This window comes from Perognathus longimembris, chromosome 3, assembly GCF_023159225.1.
Source record: "Perognathus longimembris pacificus isolate PPM17 chromosome 3, ASM2315922v1, whole genome shotgun sequence".
NCBI lineage: Eukaryota > Metazoa > Chordata > Mammalia > Rodentia > Heteromyidae > Perognathus > Perognathus longimembris.
The window spans coordinates 66,424,642-66,443,430 of record NC_063163.1 but is presented as its reverse complement, the minus strand read 5'-3'; the positions used below and the strand labels follow the sequence as shown (position 1 = coordinate 66,443,430).

Here is an 18,789-nt window from a genome sequence, read left to right as displayed (position 1 = left end):
GGGTGACTTGTTCCTTCCCAGTCCCCAGGCACACACACAGGAGAGCCTGCAAGGTCTCTCCACATGTGTATGAATGTAGGGTGAGGTTCCCCCAAAGGCGTGTTTGTACTCTGTGATGTCCTTTCAAGTCCTTGGAACAATGTCTGACAACAAACCCAGGGCACCTAAAAATAGCCACCAATCTAGACAAGATGCAAGCCCCAGCCTTGGGTTATTCACAGCAGTGACATACTGCGCAGTCACCCCAGCACCTGGGAATTGTGTGACAAGGACATGGGGACAATTTGGGTAACAGGAGAAAGTGGAAGAGGACAGGGGCCTGGGAAGGTGGCTCAATGCTGAGTGCACACCTAGTATGCACGAAGCCCTGGGTTCCATTTCTCAGCACCACACACACAGAAAAAGCTACAAGTGCCGCTGTGGCTCAAGTGGTAGAGTGCTAACCTTGAGCAAAAGCAACTCAGGGACAGCACCCAGGCCCTGAGCTCAAGCCCCAGGACTCACAAAGAGAGAGAGAGAGAGAGAGAGAGAGAGAGAGAGAGAGAGAGAGAGAGAGAGAGAAAGAGAGAGAGAGAGAGAGAGTAGGGTCAGGTCATGAAGGAACCTGTCATTACCCAGGCCATCAGAGTCACCTGGAGTCCATCCCTTACTCTGGGGCAGAACATGGAGTTTAGAAAAGAAAGGGAGAAGGGAAGCCAGGCGACAGTGGCTCATGTCTGTAATCCTAGCTACTCAGGAAACTGAAATCTGAGGATCACAGTTCAAAACCAGCCCCAGCAGGAAAGTCTGTGAGCCTCTTATCTCCAATGAACCACCAGAAACCTGGAAGTGGGGCTGTGGCTCAAAGTGGTAGAGCACCAGTCTTGAGCAAAAACAAACAAAAAAGTTCAGGGACAGCACCCAGGTCCTGAGTTCAAGCTCCATGATGAAAAGAAAAAAGAAAAGAAAAGGGGGGGGTGGCACAAAGCTGGGGGGAGTGTCCAAAACTGTCCCTCAGGTTGATGTTCTGGTCCTGACATCTGTCCTCACCACCCAGGAGACAAGAGTCCAGCGTGGAGCAGGGCTCAGCAGCTCTTGTCACTGTCAGAGAGTTCCACATAGGGCATCCCCACGGGCCAAGTGTCCCGCGGCCAGTAGCGCAATTTAAGGGTCTTCCCCGGCATCTCGTATTGTGCATCTATCAAGAGCATGATGGCCATGCCATATGGGAAGGTGGCGCTGATAAGCACATGCCTGCAGGGGTGAGGAGAACACTGTGAGGTGCCACATGCCCCCAGAAACCCCCTTCACCCCTCCAGCCTCGCCAAGGTCACCCCCCACCCCCTGCCATGTCCCAGGATCTAGGTCTCCCTTCCTACCCCTACCCCACTCCAAGCTCTGCCATGGAAGCTTCGCTGATGCCCCTGGGACGGGGGCTTACCAGATGCTGTGGAGGTAAGAGAAATTAACTCTTTGCCAGAAGCCACAAAGAGCACGGTCACTGATCCAGCTCGTCATGGCCAGGACCCATAAAATCACAGACATCTCAATCAGGTGCCTTAGTTCCTTGTTGCTGGTCCTGGGGAGAGAAGGCAAGATCAGGCCCACCTCAGGCATCAGCACCCTAAGGCTGTTGGGAAATTCCAACACCCAAGAGGATGAGGTTCAGAGGAAAAGAGGAGATGTGAAGAGCACAGGGTGCTGGTGCTCACTGTCATTTGAATCTGGAATGTTCCCCTAAGGCCCATGAAAGAAAGACTTGGTTCCCCAGGTTGGTGCCGTTGGGTGGTGTGGATCCTTTGAGAGGTGGAACTTAGTGGTAGAGTGGAGGTCATTGGCGGCATGTCTTCGAAGGGAATTGTGAGACCTTTTACACTCCCTGGCTGTGAGGTGAATGATTTGGTCCTGCCAGGCACTGCTTCATGATGGGGCCACTCAGGCCCAACACAGCAGGAATAACAGACTAGGAACTGAAATCTCTAACACTGTCAGGCAGCCAGGCACCAGTGGTGGCTCACACCTGTCATCCTTACTACTCAGGAGGCTGAGATCTGAGGATCATGGTTTGAAGCCATCTTGGGCAGGAAACTATGGAACTCTTATCTCCAATTAATCACAGAAAAAGCCGGAAGTGGCGCTGTGGGTCAAGTGGTAGAGTGCTAGCCTTGAGCAAAAGCAGCTCAGGGACAGCACCCAGGCCCTGAGTTCAAGCCCCAGGACTGACAATAAAAAAAAAGCAAGCCAGGAACCAGTAGCTCTATTCAGGAGGTCAGGAGGCTGAGATCTGAGGATCATGGTTCAAAGTCAGCCCAGACAAGAAATGCATGAGAATCTCATCCCCAATAATGACCAGAAAGTTGGAAGAGGAGCTGTGGCTCAAATGTAGAATGCTAGCCTTGAGAAAAAAACATTCAGGGCCAGTGCCTAGGCCCTGAGTTCAATACCTAGGACTGGCACACAAAAAGAAAAGAAAGATGGTGGCCAAAACAAACCTCATCTCTGCCTCATTCCCCAACCCTTGAGATGGGGTCTAGCTATAGTGTTGAGCCAGGCATGGAGGCTGGGGTGGGGTCAGGGGGTAATTATTGCTACTTTGATGAGTATTTTAGGGGTTCTTCTATGCACAATCGCTGCTGTGTGATCTGAAGGAATGGAGCCTGCAGACAGGTCAGCAGGGGATCTAGGGAGTGTTTGGAGAAGGGAGAGCCCCTTCCCCCCCATCCCCCCCACAGCCCTCTCCCACAGCCCTCTCCCACTCTGCTCACCTCCAGGTCAGCAGGGGATCTAGGGAGTGTTTGGAGAAGGGAGAGCCCCCCCCAGGCCCCTCCCACTCTGCTCACTTCTTGTATTCCTGGTGCAATAGGTAGAGGATGTGCAGGGCAATGCTGTTGAGGGCGTATGCGTTGGCCACAGGCCTCACAAAAGACAGGAACGTGCTGATCACGGTGATGAAGAGGACCAGGCTGTAGAAGTGGGACCTGTGGGACAGTGACTCAGCTGGAGGGGGAGGGAGGGCCCGGGGGGCAGAGGAGGGTCACCCTGCACCAAGGTGGGCTCAGGAGTTTCCCAGGTATCTGCAGGAGGGCCCCTTGGAAGGGCTCAATAGAACAAAGACAGGGTGTCATGAGACCTGGAGGCTAGCAAGGCTTGGTAAGGGATTCAGAAGAGCCTCTAGTGGGCTCAGAGGCAGGACTGCCATGCCTAGGTGAACTTAGGAGTCCTCAAATGAAGGATCACAGGGGCCCAGGAGGGACTGGAGGAGACAAGGGTGTTGCCAGGGAAAGGAGTCCTGGAAAACTCAGTGAGGGAGAGCGGTGCATTCATGCAGGATTCATTTCAGAGAGGCCTGGGGTGAGTGTAGAATCACATCAGGTCAGAAGGCCCCAGGTGGATAAGATGAAAGATTACAGTCAGGCCCAATGGCCCACATCTGTAATCCCACATCTCTGCCTCTCAAGAGGTAGAGATTAGAAGGATCAGAGTTTGAGGCCGACCTGAACAAAAATTCCATCTTAACCAACAAGCGGGTATGAGGGTTCACACCTGTAATGTCAACTAAACAAGGGCATAGGTTAGGAGGATCTTGATCCAAGGCAGGTCTTGGGCAAACACATGAGAATTTTATCCAAAAAGAAACTAAAAGCAAGGGGCTGGGAATGTGGCTCAGAGGTAGAGTGCTTGCCTAGCATGCATGAAGCCCTGGGTTCAATTCCTCAGTACCACATCAACAGAAAAAGCTGGAAGTGGCACTGTGGCTCAAGTGGTAGAGCACTAGCCTTGAGCACATAGAGGATCAGGGACAGTGACCAGGCCCTGAGTTCAAGCCCCACAACTAACAAAAGAGAAAGAAAGAAAGAAAGAAAGAAAGAAAGAAAGAAAGAAAGAAAGAAAGAAAGAAAGAAAAACAAAGGAAGAAAGAATATGAAAGAAAGAAAAAGAAAGACTGAGAATATGGTCTAGTGGCAAGAGTGCTCTCCTCGTATACATGAAGCCCTGGGTCCAATTCCTCAGCACCACATATACAGAGAAAGCCAGAAGTGGCGCTGTGGCTCAAGTGCTAGAGTGCTAGCCTTGAGCAAAAAGAGGCCAGGGACAGTGCTCAGGCCTTGAGTTCAAGCCCCAGGACTGGAAGAAAGAAAGAAAGAAAGAAAGAAAGAAAGAAAGAAAGAAAGAAAGAAAGAAAGAATTGAAAGCAAAACAAAAATGCTATTCCTGTGCAAGGATGACACACAAACTCATGAAGCATTCCATATTTTTCATAACCTAAAAATTAAGAAAAGTGAGATAGGGCAGGAGCAGTGGAAAAGGATTTTAGGGGTGACATTGATCAAGAGTCACCGTATTCATAAACTGCTCTGTTAAATGGCAACTCCTTTATACAACTACCTAAAGAAAAATAAAGGAAAAAAGGCTAGAGGCAGGGCTGCGAATATGGCCTAGTGGTAGAGTGCTTGCCTCATATACGTGAAGCCCTGGGTTCGATTCCTCAGCACCACATACATAGAAAAAAAGCCAGAACTGGTGCTGTGGCCACTGTGGCGTTGTGGTAGAGTGCTATCCCTGAAGCCAGTGACAGTGCTCAGGCCCTGAGTTCAAGCCCCAGGACTGGCCAAAAATAAAAAGGCTAGAGGCATGACTCAAATGATAAGAATGCCTGCGTAGTAGGTGCAAGGGCCTGAGTTCAAACTCCAGTACTGCCAAAAGAAAAAAAAGGAGGAAGGGAGAGGAGAAAGGGAAGGAAAGAAGGAAGGGAGGAAGAGAAGGAGGAAAGGAAAGATGGAAAAGAAAGGCAAGTCAAGGAAGGAAGATTCTAATCCTGGTAAGAGATGTTAGGCATGGGAGTCCTGGGCACCCTCCCTCCCCCAGGGTGATTCAGAGTTTGGAGAAGTTCCCTGGCTAACCCGTCTGCAGAGAATAGGGGAAGGGGGAGGGTCCTGCCCCTCTGTCCCACCTGCTGCCCTTCAGGAAGGCCGGGAAGTAGCAGCGGGGCATCCACAAGCCGTAGTTGTAGGCCAAGAGCCATAGGATGGAGAGTTCATCCAGCAGCTGGCCCAGGAGGCTGAGTGTCATGTGGAAGTACATAGAGAACAGGCCTGGGGACGGAGACCAAGAGAGGTGGTAGGTCAGAGGGGGGCTCACTGGGCTCCGCCGCCAGGACCCGCCCACTCTGCCTCCCCATACGTCTGTCCTCGCAGGCCCCACCATCTCTGGCCCCGCCCGTGGCTCCCAGGACCCGCCCGTTCCGCCTCCCATAGGTCTGTCTTCACGGCCCCACCCTCCCTTGCCCCGCCCCTGCCCCTAGGACCCGCCCATTCTGCCTCCCCATAGGTCTGTCTTCTCGGCCCCACCCTCTCTGCCCCACCCCCCCGCACCCGTACGGGCCGCTCCACCGGCCCCACCCACCTACGAACATGAAGAGGACGCAGACGCCTTGGATGCTTCTGGAGCGCTGTTTGGAGTAGGAATGCATCAGGACCAGCAAGATGGACCCGATGATGAGGAAGGACACATTGCTGAACTGTGACACAGAGGCAGAGGAGGCCGTGAGGATCAGAGGGGGCAGCGGGGACTGATGTGTGTGTGTGTGTGTGTGTGTGTGTGTGTGTGTGTGTGTGTGTCTCACCTACAGCTTCCAGAACATCATTACAGCCAAGATTTGCCACTCAACTGTCAGCTTTCCAGTGGATCTCTCTTTCTCTTTCTTCCTTTCTCTCTTTCTTTCCTTTCCTTCCTTCTTCCTTCCTTCCTTTTTTTCTTTCTTTCTTCTTTCCTTTCCTTCCTTCCTTCCGTCCCTCCCTCCCTTCCTCCCTGCCTCCCTTCCATCCTTCCTTCCTTCCTTCCTTCCTTCCTTCTTTCTTTCCTTCCTTCCTTCCTTCCTTCCTTCCTTCCTTCCTTCCTTCCTTCCTTCTTTCCTTCCTTCCTTCCTTCCCTCTCTCTTTGTGCTGGAGCTTGAACTCAAGGCCTAAGCTCTGTTTCTGGCGCTCTACCACTTGAGCAACAGCTCCACTTCTGGCTTTTTGCTGGGTAATTGAAGATAAGAGTCTCACAGACTTTCCTGCCCAGGCTGGCTTCAAAGCATAATCCTCAGATCTCCCGAGTAGTTAGGATTATAGACACGAGGCATCAGCACCCAGCCTAGCTGATTTTTATTTTCCTTTTTTTCTTCAATTTTTGGTGTTGGCAAGCCAGGATACCATAAAGACACTTGCACACCCATGGCCATGCTGTTCCCAATAGCCAAGTTATGGAAACAACCCAAATGCCCTACAATAAATATAAGTAGATTTTTTTAAATGGGGTATGGGGCTTAAGTGGTAGAGTGTTTACCTAGCATGCACAAAACCTTGGGTTCAATTCCTTAGTACCACATACACAGAAAAAGCTGGAAGTTGGGCTGTGACTCAAGTGGTAGAATGCTAACCTTGAGAGCTGAAGAGCTCAAGGACAGAGCTCAGGCTCCTGAGTTCAAACCCTGGGACTGGCAAAAAATAAAAATAAAAATGGAGTACCTATGCACAATAGAATTTTACATAGTCATTGGAAAGAATCATATGTCATTTGCAGGGAAATGAATGGACCTTAGAAGAAATCATGTTAAGTGAGGTAAGCTAAGCTCAAAAAGACAAATGATGCATGCTTTCTCGCATTTGTGGGAGCTAGACCTAAAATACATACTAAAGTATACAGGACTCTAGGCATTCACACATAGTGAGGCCAAAGGAAGATAGTCTTCGGGGAGGAACACAGAGGTACAATGCCTCTGTGCCTCTATTCATAGAAAATAATATTTATAAAAATGAACTCCAAGAAATTGGAATGAGGTTTCTTTTCTTTTTTATCTTGTTTGTTCATTTTTCCATCTTTGGGAGAGTAAGGGAGGACACAAAACTGTAGGAACATAGGGTGAACAAATGCAGCAGTGGTACTCATTAGAAACTTTGTTGAAAATGAACTATATAACTTGTAGGTGGGGGCAGGAGGGAAAAACTAGGAGAGAGTGAGGGAAGGAGTGACATTGTCCAAAAAAAATGTACTCTTTACCTGACTTATGTAACTGTAACCCCTCTGTACATCATCTTTATAATAGCAATTTAAAAAGAAAAAGAAAAAATTGTAGTGCTGACCCAGAACCACAGCCAAAAGATAAAGACAATCCATCAGTCACCAATAGACCCATTAATTGCCTAGAATAATGGTCACACTGTGATATTAGCATTCTAGCTGGGGCAGGAGAATCAGAAGTTCCAGGCCATCCTGGGCTATAGGACAAAAAACTGTCTCAAAGCCAAAAATAGGACCAGGCCCCAGTGGCTCACACCTGTAATCTGAGCTACTTAGGAGGCTGAGACCTGGAGGATCAGGGTTCAAAACAACCCCCTGGCAGAAAAGTCAGTGAGACCCTATCTGTAATTAACCAGCAAAACATCAGGACTGGAGGCATTAACTCAAATGGCAGAGCACCAGCTATGAGCAAGAAAGCTGAGTGAGAGTGCAAGGCCCTGAGTTCAAGTGGCAAAACCACAAATATAGAACCACTACTGCACCCATCAATGGTTGATTCATTTATTCCCTAAATGGTTGTGATAAAAGACAATTTATTAACCATATACATCAGGGTGGCAGAACCCAGTGAATGGGGTCCAGTGGATGTCAGATGAATGTCCAAAGGAGCTGGGAGTGTAGCCTGTTGGTAGAGTGCTCACCTAGCATGCATGAAGCCCTGGGTTTGATTCCTCAGCACCACATACACAGAAAAAGCCAGAAGTGGTGCTGTAGCTGAAGTGGTAGAGTGCTAGCCTTGAGCCTAAGAAGCTCAGGGACAGTGTCCAGGCCCTGAGTACAAGGCCCAGGATTGAGGGGGAGGGAGAGGAACCTACCAATAAGCTGGGTGCTGGTGCCTCTTGCCTACAATTCTAGCTACTCAGGAGGTTAAGATCTGAGACTTTTCTTACTTCTGCCTTTTGTCTAGCTGGAATTAGCCCCTTTCTCCATTTTCTAAGGACTCCCAGGATCTTCCCAATGCATCCTCTTTGTTATCTCTGATATAAATGCTTTATTCACTTTTTATTTTATCTTATTTATTTATTTTTGTCAGTCATGGGGCTTGAACTCTGGGCCTGGGCACTGTCTGTCCCTGGGCTCTTCAGTATCACTTGAGTCACAGCACCACTTCTAGTTTTCTGGTGGTTAATTGGAGATAAGAGTCTCACAGACTTTCCTGCCCAGGCTGGCTTTGAACCATGATCCTCAGATCTCAGCCTCCTGAGTAGCTAGGATTGCAGGCGTGAGCCACTGATGCCTGACTTATTTTAATTTTTATTTATATATTTATTTATTTTTTGCCAGTCCTGGGCCTTGGGCTCAGGGCCTGAGCACTGTCCCTGGCTTCTTTTTGCTCAAGGCTAGCACTCTACCACTTGAGCCACAGCACCACTTCTGGATTTTTCTATATATGTGGTGCTGAGGAATCGAACACAGGGCTTCATGAATGCTAGGCAAGTACTCTACCACTAGGCCATATTCCCAGCCCTTATTTTAATTTTCAGTATTGGGGCTTCCATTTAGTACCTCACACTTGCTTGTCTGGCTTGCTCATAGCTGGCATTCTACCAGTGGAGCAAAGCCTCTTGCTGTTTATTTTTTTATTTTTTATTTTTCTTTTTGCCAGTCCTGGGCCGTGAACTCAGGGCCTGAGCACTGTCCCTGGCTTCTTTTTTGCTCAAGGCTAGCACTCTGCCACTTGAGCCACAGCGCCACTTCTGGCCATTTTCTGTATATGAGGTGCTAAGGAATCGAACCCAGGGCCTCATGTATACGAGGCAAGCACTCTTGCCACTAGGCCATATTCCCAGCCCCTTGCTGTTTATTTTTGGAGATTGAGTCTAATTTTCTGCCTGGACTGGCTTTGAACCTTAATTTATGAGAAACCTGTGCCAAGCCCTTTAAGTAAAGACTTATAAAGCTCACATCTGTAATCCTAGATACTCAGGAGGCTGAGATCTAAGGATCTCAAGCATGAAGCACCATTGCCCATCTCTATGAGACTGTCACATCCAATTAACCACCAGAAAGCCAGAAGTAGAGGAAGTGGTTCTCCGGCTCAAGCGGTAGAGTGCTAGCCTTGCACAACAAAGCTCAGGGACAATGCCCAGGCTCTGCGTTCAAGCCCCAGGAATACCACAAAAAGAAAAGAACAAGAAAAGAAAACCTTGTTGGAAAACCAGATGTGGAGTGTAGGTCAGGAGTGGCTTTGCCAAAACCCGGGAGGCAGATGCAGGAGAGTTGAGAGTTTCAGTCTCAAAAGTCCACCAAACTCCAAATGAAGCAGTTCTCTCCTTTACTCAGGGCCCGACCTCTGTCCCTGGCTTCCTTTTGCTCAAGGTTAGCACTACCACTTGAGTCACAGTGCCACTTCTAGTACTCTCCTTTAGATCAGTTGGGTCAGTGAAGATCTCCATTACCACCACCACCACCACCCAGTTCTTCTCTCCTCTTCACCAAGGCTCCAACCTCTGCATCCATTCAGTGCATTCCCTGAGAGTGGCTCTGGGAGAGTCGGGGGGGGGGGGGGCGGGGGGCACAGAGCCTGCCTCAGCCACAGCAATTAGGATGCATTAAACTGATGGCTAACCTCCTACTAATTAGATTACCTCACACACTGCCTGTAACCTTGCACAAGACAACACTGCCTCTGAACTTCTTTGTCTCCTTTTATTAGAGGAGAGTTGCGGCATAAGCATTCCTATTTCAGGCCAGGTGCGGCAGAGGGCACACCTGTGATCCCAGCCCTTGAGAGGCTGGAGAAGGAAAATCTTGAGTTCCAAGTCAGCCAAGGCTACAGGGTCTCACCTTACCTCAAAATGAACAAACGAACATTGGTTACTTTCACCTATAACCAATCCTAGCTACCCAAGAGGCTGAGGATTGAGATTTGCGGCTGGGGACTCTATGTCTTAAATAACCAGCAGCTGGGTGCTGGTGGCTCATGCCTGTCATCCTCACTATTCAGGAGGCTGAGATCTGAGGATCACAGTTCAAAGCCAGCCTGGGCAGGAAAGTCCATGAAACTCTTATCTCCAATGAACCAGCAGAAAATTGGACATGGGGCTGGGAATATGGCCTAGTGGCAAGAGTGCGTGCCTCGTATACATGAAGCCCTGGGTTCGATTCCCAAGCACCACATATATAGAAAACGGCCAGAAGTGGCACTGGGGCTCAAGTGGCAGAGTGCTAGCCTGGAGCAAAAAGAAGCCAGGGACACTGCTCAGGCCCTGAGTCCAAGCCCCAGGACTGACAAAAAAAAAAAAAAAAAGAAAAAGAAAATTGGACATGGTGTGGTGGCTCAAAGTGGTAGAGCACCAGCCTTGAGTAAAAGAGCTAAGGCCCTTGAGTTCAAGCCCCATGACCGACATAAAAAACAAAAACAGCAAAAAGCTGCCCTGCATGTGTGGCTCAAGTGATAGAGTGCCAGCCTTGAACAAAAAAGCCAAAGGAGAGTGTGAGGCCCTGATTCCAAGCCCCAGTACTGGCACAGGAGGGGGAGTAGGGGAGGCTGGATTCCTTCCTTAATTGAAGGAAGAGTGATTAGAAGATTCTTCTGCCGTCTCACACTGTTGCCTTCTGTGATTTGTCTGTGACCATTCCCAGAGCTTCAGTCCCTGCCACCCTCTCCCTTCTCCCCTCCCTCTGCCCAGGCACGGAGGAAGGGAGTTGTCTATTTGAGTGACTTCAGCATCCCCAAACCCAGAACAGAACCTAGCCCATGCCCCAGGGGCTCCAACAGTCCTTTCTGGATAAAACAGAAAATGAAGAAATTGTCACCCATCCCAGGAGGGTGGAGATGAGAAGATGCTGCTCACAGCAAGGCAGGGCCAGGTTGTGCGCCTACCAGGCATTATCACCATTCCCAGAGTCCTTGGCGCTGGTCCCCCCTCTTGCTGAAGAAGAGCGAGGTAGGACGCCTCCCTCTTGGGCAGGGCTAGCTGCACCCTGCAATCCAACGCTCACACTGAGACTGAGAGTAGTGGAGAAGGAAGTCTGAGGGCAGAAGGGGGTTGGCTCTCCTGTCCACAGGTGGTCTGCCCTGAGACACTGCGGCCAGGAGCTTAGAGAAGGCTAGCTCTTTCCCCTGGGTCACACAGTATCCAAACAAGCAAGCAGGCAGGGCTGGAAAACAGTGGGTAACGTAGAGTTCCAGGGGGTGGGGGATGCTGAAGTTGAGAGCCCCCCGTGGCCCACTCTCCTCTTCACACCCTCTTCATCCTGACCTGGCATCCCAACGGATCTCACCCCATAACTCCACTCAGAATGCATCCCGCCTGACATCTCCTGGCTCCTCTCCCTCCTCCATGCCCAACCTCTGCCACTGGTTAGCATCAAGTCACCAGTTATTTCCAACAGGCTGGGAGTTCTAACCTCAGAGCCTTTGCACATGCTGTTCTCTTTGCTGCAGTGGCCCTGAGGAGCATTAGCTGTGCATTTTATGTTGAGTTGTTGTCGGTCATGGGGCTTGAACTTGGGGCCTAGGCACCATCCATCCCTGAGCTCTCTTTAGCTCTATTTCCAGTGTCTTGGTGGTTAATTGGACATCTGAGTTTTCTTGCCTGGATTTCTTCCTTGGGCTGTCTTTGAACCAGGATCCTCAAATCTCAGCCTTCTGATTAGCTAGGTGTGAGCCACCAGTGCCTGGTCCTGCATTTTTGTTGAATGAGTTTGTTAATGAACACTGGATATGGTTCAAACACTATCCTTGGGAGCAAACTGGTTGTTAGGTTTTTTGTTGTTTTTGGGGGGGGGCACCCTTCAAATTCTAGCCACAGAAACAGCCCTTCTCTGTCCCCAACCTGACAAGCTTCTATTTCCATCCAGACAGAAACCCACTCACCGAACTCCTATTCATTCTTCAAAACTGTACTCTAAAGTGCCTTGGTTAATGAAGCCTCTCCACACTTGAACTGAGTGTTGGTGCCTCTGTTCTCTTCTGCTTGGACCAGGGAGGGGTAGCTGGACTCTGCCTCACTCACCTACAGCAGAGCTCCTAGCAGGCAGGGCCATGAGAAAGCCACAAACAAAACAAAACAAAAACAAAAACATTCCCACTGTGTCTCTCAACCCCTAAAGATTTCATGATAAAAATCAGTGGGAGGCTGGGAATCTGGTTTAGTGGTAGAGTGCTTGCCTAGCATGCATGAAGCCCTGGGTTTGATTCCTCAGTACCACATACACAGAAAAAGCTGGAAAGTGGCGCTGTGGCTCAAGTTGTAGAGCACTAGCTTTGAGCAAAAGATCTCAGGGACAGCGCTCAGGCCTTGAGTTCATGCCCCAGGACTGGCAAAAAAAAAAAAAAATCAATGGGGACACACTTTAAATATTTTTCTGATACATATTTTATCTTTTCATTTACATTTCCAGATCAAAATCATGCTCTTTTTTTGTTTGTTTGGGAGTCTCACTATGGAGCCTAGACTGGCCTAGAATTCAGGCTCCTTCTGCCTCAACCTTCCAAGGGGTGCTGGGATTACAGGTGTGTACCACTCTACCTGGATTGATACTTACATTTGTTTTAAATAGCTAGAAATAAAATCTGTTGAATATTATAATTGTGATGATGATGATGATGATGATGATTATTATTATTATTATTTTGCCAGTCCTGGGCCCCAGTGCCCCTGGCTTCTTTATGCTCATGGCTAGCACTCTACCACTTGAGCCACAGCACCACTTCTGGCTTTTTCTATATATGTAGTACTGAGGACTTAAACCCAGGGTTTCATGCATGCTAGATGAGCACTCTACCACTAAGCCACATTCCCAGCCTAGGGAGGACTTTTTATTTTTCTGTCAGTCCTAGGTTTGAACTGAGAGCCTGGGTGCTGTCCCTGAGGTCTTTTGCTCAAGGCTATTGCTCTACTCCTTGAGACACAGCTCCGGGCCAGCTGTAACCAGCTTCTCTACAGAGATAAAATCTTGCCTCCACTTTGCCAGAGCTGGCTTCCAATGAGCATCCTCCCACATTAGCTTCCAGATTACAGGGGGGCCTGTTCAATAAAAAAAGATTCAAGTGGAACCAGTACCACACCCACAATCCCCTAAGGGGAAAAACGCACATGAATGGATGGCAAGGAAATATTAGATATTGTTCTGTGAAACCCAAGGTTAATGCCTATAGCACTAAATGTTTGGTGACTTCAAAATGCTGGAGCCCAGGGCTGGTGGCTCACATCTGTCATCCTAGCTACTCTGGAGGCTGAGATCTGAGGATCATAGTTCAAGGCCTGCTCAGGCAGGAAAATCCCTGAGACTCTCATCTCCAGCAAACTACCAGAAAACTGGAAGTGGCTTTGCGGCTGGAAGTGGTAGAGCACTAGAAGTGGGGATATGGCTTAAAGTGTAGAGGGGAGGAAAATGAGAACTGAAGGCCCTAAGTTCAAATCTCAGTACTGGCACACAAAATACACTAAAGCAAAAAGGACTGGGAGTGGGCTTAGGCAGTAGAACAATTTTTGCACATATGAGGACCTGAGTTCAAGCCCCAGTCTTTTCTCCTCCCCTCCCCGTCCTCACACACCCTATTCCCACCAAAGGAAAGAAAAGCAAGGCTGGACTTTGTAGGACCCCCTGGCTCACCAGTTAGCCTGGCACCCTCCAGCATAGAGCTGCAGTGAGCAGTGACAGGGACAGCAAAGCTCCATGGCTCTCCTTCCCCTTCTAACCTTTGCGTCTGTGCCACTATCCTCCATGCATCTGCCATTTGCAAGCACTTGCATGGGAGCAGGGTCTGGGATGAGCGTGACTGAATTGTCTCACTATTCCTACACCTGAGGTGTTTCCTGGGAGCTGGGATAATAGGATAGCCCTTAGGAAAGTGGGGGTGCTAGCCACCTTGGGCAGGAGGTGCTGCTGAATCACCTCCTCCAAGGAGCCTTCTGAGAGTCACCCTCCAGGACTCAGAGCCCTGCTCCACCCCCACCCCCCACCCCAGTCTCCTCAGAGCTGCCTATACACTGTTATGGTACCATCACACACCACCCACCCTAGACCTTAGTAACCATCAAAGATAGAGGAAGGAATGAAGGCAAAGTGGAAAAACAAACTTATCTTTACCAAAGCAAGAAAGCCGCATGCAAGAGGAACCCCTCAAGCACGATTCTCCAGGGAAGGATGTGGAAGGAAGAGGCTCCAGGATTTGAACCTGAGGCTGTGGAGATTCCTTCCTCCTCCCTCCCATCACCTGCTCCGTCCAAGCCCAGCTCTCACCGTGTTGTAGAACTCAGCTACCAGTTCGGAGTGTCGGAAATTGTCCTCACACCAGTCTACCTCGGAGCTCTGGTAGCTGAAGATGCTAGGCATCTTGTCCCAAGGTGTGCCACCTGCACTTTGACAGCTGTGACATCCAGACAAGAGTGAGCTTGGTAGGGCTGGGCCAGGAGGTGGGGACGGGACAGCCAAGGCAGGCTGAGAGGAAAAACCTGCCAGGCCACTCCTGGCATAATGAGGATGACCTGTGGCACAAGTGGCTGTGGGCCCTGATGGGTAGAGGTAGCACTCAACCAACCAGGGCATTATTCAGAGTAGGGGTGAGTAGGCTGCCCACTCCCACAGTTGAGGGAGATTTCTTTTTTGTTTTACTTTTCTTTTTTCCTCCCCCCCCCCTCTTTTTTGGTTGGTTGTGGGGCTTGAACTCAGGGCCTAGGCACTATCTTTGAACTTCTTTTGCTCAAAACTAGCACTCTACCACTTGAGCCATCACTCCACTTCTAGCTTTTTCTGTGTGTGTGGTGCTGAGGAATCGAACCCAGGGCTTCCTGCATGCTAGGCGAGCACTCTACCACTAAGCCACATTCCCAGTCCCTCCATGAGACTCTTATCTCCAGTTAAGTACCCAAAAAGCCAAAAGTAGAACTGTGACTCAAGTGGTAGAGCACAAGCATTGGGCAAAAAGGCTCAGAGACAGTGATCAGGCCCTGAGTTCAAGCCCCAGGACTGATCCACACAAAAAAAGTCAGGATTGTGACTGGCATGGTTGGGACATGGTTCTAGTGGTAGAGTATCTGTCTAGCAAGTGAGATGCCCTCAGCCAATACCCAGAACCCCTAGAAAAATTAAAATAATGAAGTATCAGTTGTGAGCTTGCCTTTATGTGTGTGTGTGTGTGTGTGTGTGTGTGCTTGCGCACGCGCATGCGTGCACCAATGCCAGTTCTGGTGCTTGAACTCAGGGCCTGGGTGCTGTCCCTCTGCTTTTTTGCTCAAGGCTAGCCCTTTACCACGTGAGTCATAGCTCCAATTCCAGCCTTTTCTACACAATTTATTGGAAATGAGAATCTCACAGGCTTTCCTTCCTGGGCTGGCTTCAAACCTCAATCCTCAGATCTCAGCCTCCTGAGTAGCTAGAGTTACAGGTATGAGCCACTGGCACCCACCTCCTGCAGCTTTTTGAACTTTATGTTTTGAGAAAATGTCTGGCACTTTTTTGCTTTTTCTGGCCTAGATCACTATCTTAATCTCTGACTCCCAAGGGGCTGAGAGGGCTAGCTTGACTAGTGCCTCTTACACTTAAGGTCTTAGATAGAAAGTCTTCAGCTGGACACAATACATAGCCCACACATATTAACACAGTTTCTTTACATTGTACACTGTTTTTCCCTCGGTTTGGGGGCACTCAGGGCCTGTGCACTCTTCCTGAGCTCTTTTGCTCAAAGCTAGCACTGTACCACTTTGATCCACAGTACCACTTCCGGCTTTCTGGTAGTTAATTGGAAAGAAGAATCTCATCGAGTTTCCTGCCCAGGCTGGCTTCAAACTGTGATCCTCAGATCTCAGCCTCCTGAGTAGCTAGGATGACAAGCACGAACCACTGGCAACTGGCTCATTATATTCATTTTTTTCTTTGGAATAATAGCAAACTTTTATTAATATCAATTTGAAATTAGGTACAGAAAGGACAGAAGAAGAAAAACTCCTCTAGAGCTTGGGGGGCTCAGTGCAGCTCAGACGTTGCTAAGTCTCTATCTCCACACCCAACGTGGTGCCCTCAGTCTTAAGTTGCAGTGAAACTGTCATTGATCTGCTGGAGCTATGTTGTCCTCTGCACAGAAAGGCGAGTCTGTATCACACAAAGTCTGTCAGGCCTGCCAGACCCCTCCAGCAGTGAGAACAGTCATGGATCCCCCAATCTGTCCATTTGCCTAAGTGACACGGCAACTTCCAGATTGAGGTCCGCTGGAACGTGGACTTCTTTAGACCTCTGCAACCGGTGGAAGAGGATTTTCTTCATAAGCGGTGCTCAGAGACACCTGGTGATGCCAGCGTGCTTTCCCGTGTGACGGCATTTCCTCGTGCTCTGGTGGGAGCGAGCCCATGTCAGATGCCTGGGAAAGACCCAGGTTGGCTGCTCCGAGTTCTGGCGCTTCCTCTTCTGACACAAGTGCAGCAGAGTCGGCCTCGGGTGCTGTGGACAGGAAATCCTCCAGATGCATATCACCTGCCCCACGCTGGGCCCCCTCAGCCACCGCCGCAGCTGAGACCCATCCCTCCTCAAGCGGTGAGGGCGGAGGCACATCCAGAGCCACCAGGATGGCACCCTGGGCTCGTTCTTCATCGTCGGATGCTGATAGAGTGGTGTCTTCAGCATATGCCACGGGCAGATGCACAACTAGGTGCAGGACTTCTCTCCCGGGCTGTGACTCTTCAGATGTGGCCTCTAGTGAGGCTGGGGCTGTCTCAGCAGCTGTGGATACGTTCACCAGGAGATCCATGGGGGTGCATGGGGGTGGTGACTCTTCTGCAGGCCCAGCTGGAGATTCATCCATCTGAGATGAAGTGGGCTTGGCCATCCGGACATCTATGGTGGTAGCTGCGGCAGCGGCAGCCCGACACAGCTTCGTCTTCAGTAGAGTGGGCTCGGCCCACTTGGCATCCCCCTCGGGTGGCAGACGGGATGGGCACAGAGGAGTCACAGCAGTGCCCGGATCCCTGCTGACCTGGCCTGGGCTGCCGGGAGCCACCTGCTGGTCACTCCACACTAAAGGCCAGACTCTCCTCCAAGGTCTGGGGTTGGTCCAGTGTCTGCAGCTGTCTGCCAGGCACTCTCTGCAGGATCTCCTGGTGTCTGAACCAGTAAAAACCGGAATGCAACAGGAAAACATGGTGTTTTCCTTGCTATGTCAGGACAAGTTTGCCAGTTGGGGCCGGCATTGGAATGTGGCTGCCAGGAGACCTGGGTTCCAAGTTCTCTTTGGTCTTTTGTCAAAGATGAGGTCACTTCCTGGGGTCTGCTTGCGTAAGCCCCTCCTCCAACAGGACCCCCACAAAGTACCCCTGGCTTCTGACTGCTCCTCTTAAGACATTCACTGTTTGCACAACTGGGCTCAGTTCTACCAATATGCCCTCCCATCCCTGAAGAGGCCTGGGTGCAGTCAGTGCCTCTGTTTTCAGGAGATGGTGGTGGGTGCAGACTATTTAATATCCAGGTCTTTGAATGGTGTCATGTGTGCATGAGATGCCCCAAGGCTTGGTGTTGTTATAACGCACAAAATTAGAGATAAATGACAAGAGGAAGTGATGCCACAAACCAAAATCATTCTTGTCTTGTTAAGACCCTCAACAGATTAATCTGGCAACATGAGCTTTTGGTTCTGAAAACATTTTTTATATTTTTCTGTGCCAATTTCTTTCTTTCTTTTTCTTTTTTGCCAGTCCTGGAACGTGAACTGAAGGCCTGAGCACTGTCCCTGAGCTTCTTTTGCTCAAGGATAGCACTCTACCACTTGAACCACAGCACCACTTCCAGCCATTTCTGTTTATGTGGTACTGAGGGGTGGAGCCCAGGGCTTCATGCATGCTAGGCAAGCACTCTACCGCTAAGACACATTCTCAGCCCCACCAATTTCTTCCTTTCCATTTCACTGTGATCTTTTGCTCAAGGCTAGTGCTCTACCACTTTGAGCAATACCACCACTCCCAGTTTTCTGGTGGTTATTGGAAATAAGAGTCTCACGGCTTTTTCTGCCTGGGCTGGCTTTGAACCAGGATACTCAGGTCTCAGCCTCCTGAGTATCTAGGATTACAGGTGTGAGCCACTGGGGACTGGCTCACTGCATTCACTTTTTTTTTGTTTTGTTTTGCTTTTTGCCAGTCCTGGGCCTTGAACTCAGGGCCTGAGCACTGTCCCTGGCTTCTTTTTGCTCAAGGCTAGCACTCTACCACTTAGAGCCACAGCGTCACTTCTGGCTTTTTCTATATGTGTGGTTCTGAGGAAACAAACCCAGGGTATACAAGGCGAGCACTGTACCACTAGGCCAGATTCCCAGCCTCTGCATTCATTTTTTCTCACTCTGCTTTTTGCAGCCTGTTAAACTACTTTCCCTCCCTGCTGATGACAGAGTTACAATGTTGCCTTTCTAAGATCTTCATGTTTGAGCCTGATACCTGTGGGATTCCTATGCTAAGCTGCACAAAGAAACTGCACAAACCACGCAGGGATGGAATGCAGGTGACAGCTGTTAAAAATTTAAATGAGATCCACAGATGGTATCTGTGTCACCTTTCTGGTTTTGAATTTGTGCAGTTATGTAAGATGATATGGAGCCCAGTGTGGCGACCCATACTTCTAATCCCAGCTACTCCAGAAGCAGAGATCAGGAAGATAGGGGTTTGAGGCAAGCCCAGACAGAAAGTTATCAAGATCTAGCCACCTCCCTCTTCATCTCAATGAGCAAGCAAGATGTGGTGGCTAAATCCTGTAATGTCTCCTTCAGGAGAAATGGAGGTAGGATTGTGGTCTGAGGCTGGTCTGGATAAAAATCATGAG

At 49.6% G+C, this 18,789-nt stretch overlaps 1 protein-coding gene across 1 annotated transcript; it reads right to left on the bottom strand.

The window, feature by feature from the left end:
• Positions 1-960: 960 nt before the first annotated feature.
• Acer1 (alkaline ceramidase 1) lies at positions 961-14,328 on the bottom strand. Its single transcript, XM_048340863.1, has 6 exons — positions 14,236-14,328; positions 5,383-5,497; positions 4,931-5,072; positions 2,820-2,957; positions 1,421-1,558; positions 961-1,233 (listed from the first exon to the last, which is right to left on the bottom strand). The coding sequence occupies exons 1-6, from the start codon at positions 14,326-14,328 to the stop codon at positions 1,065-1,067; spliced, it is 795 nt and encodes a 264-aa protein (XP_048196820.1). The 3' UTR covers positions 961-1,064.
• Between the last annotated feature and the right edge of the window lie 4,461 nt (positions 14,329-18,789).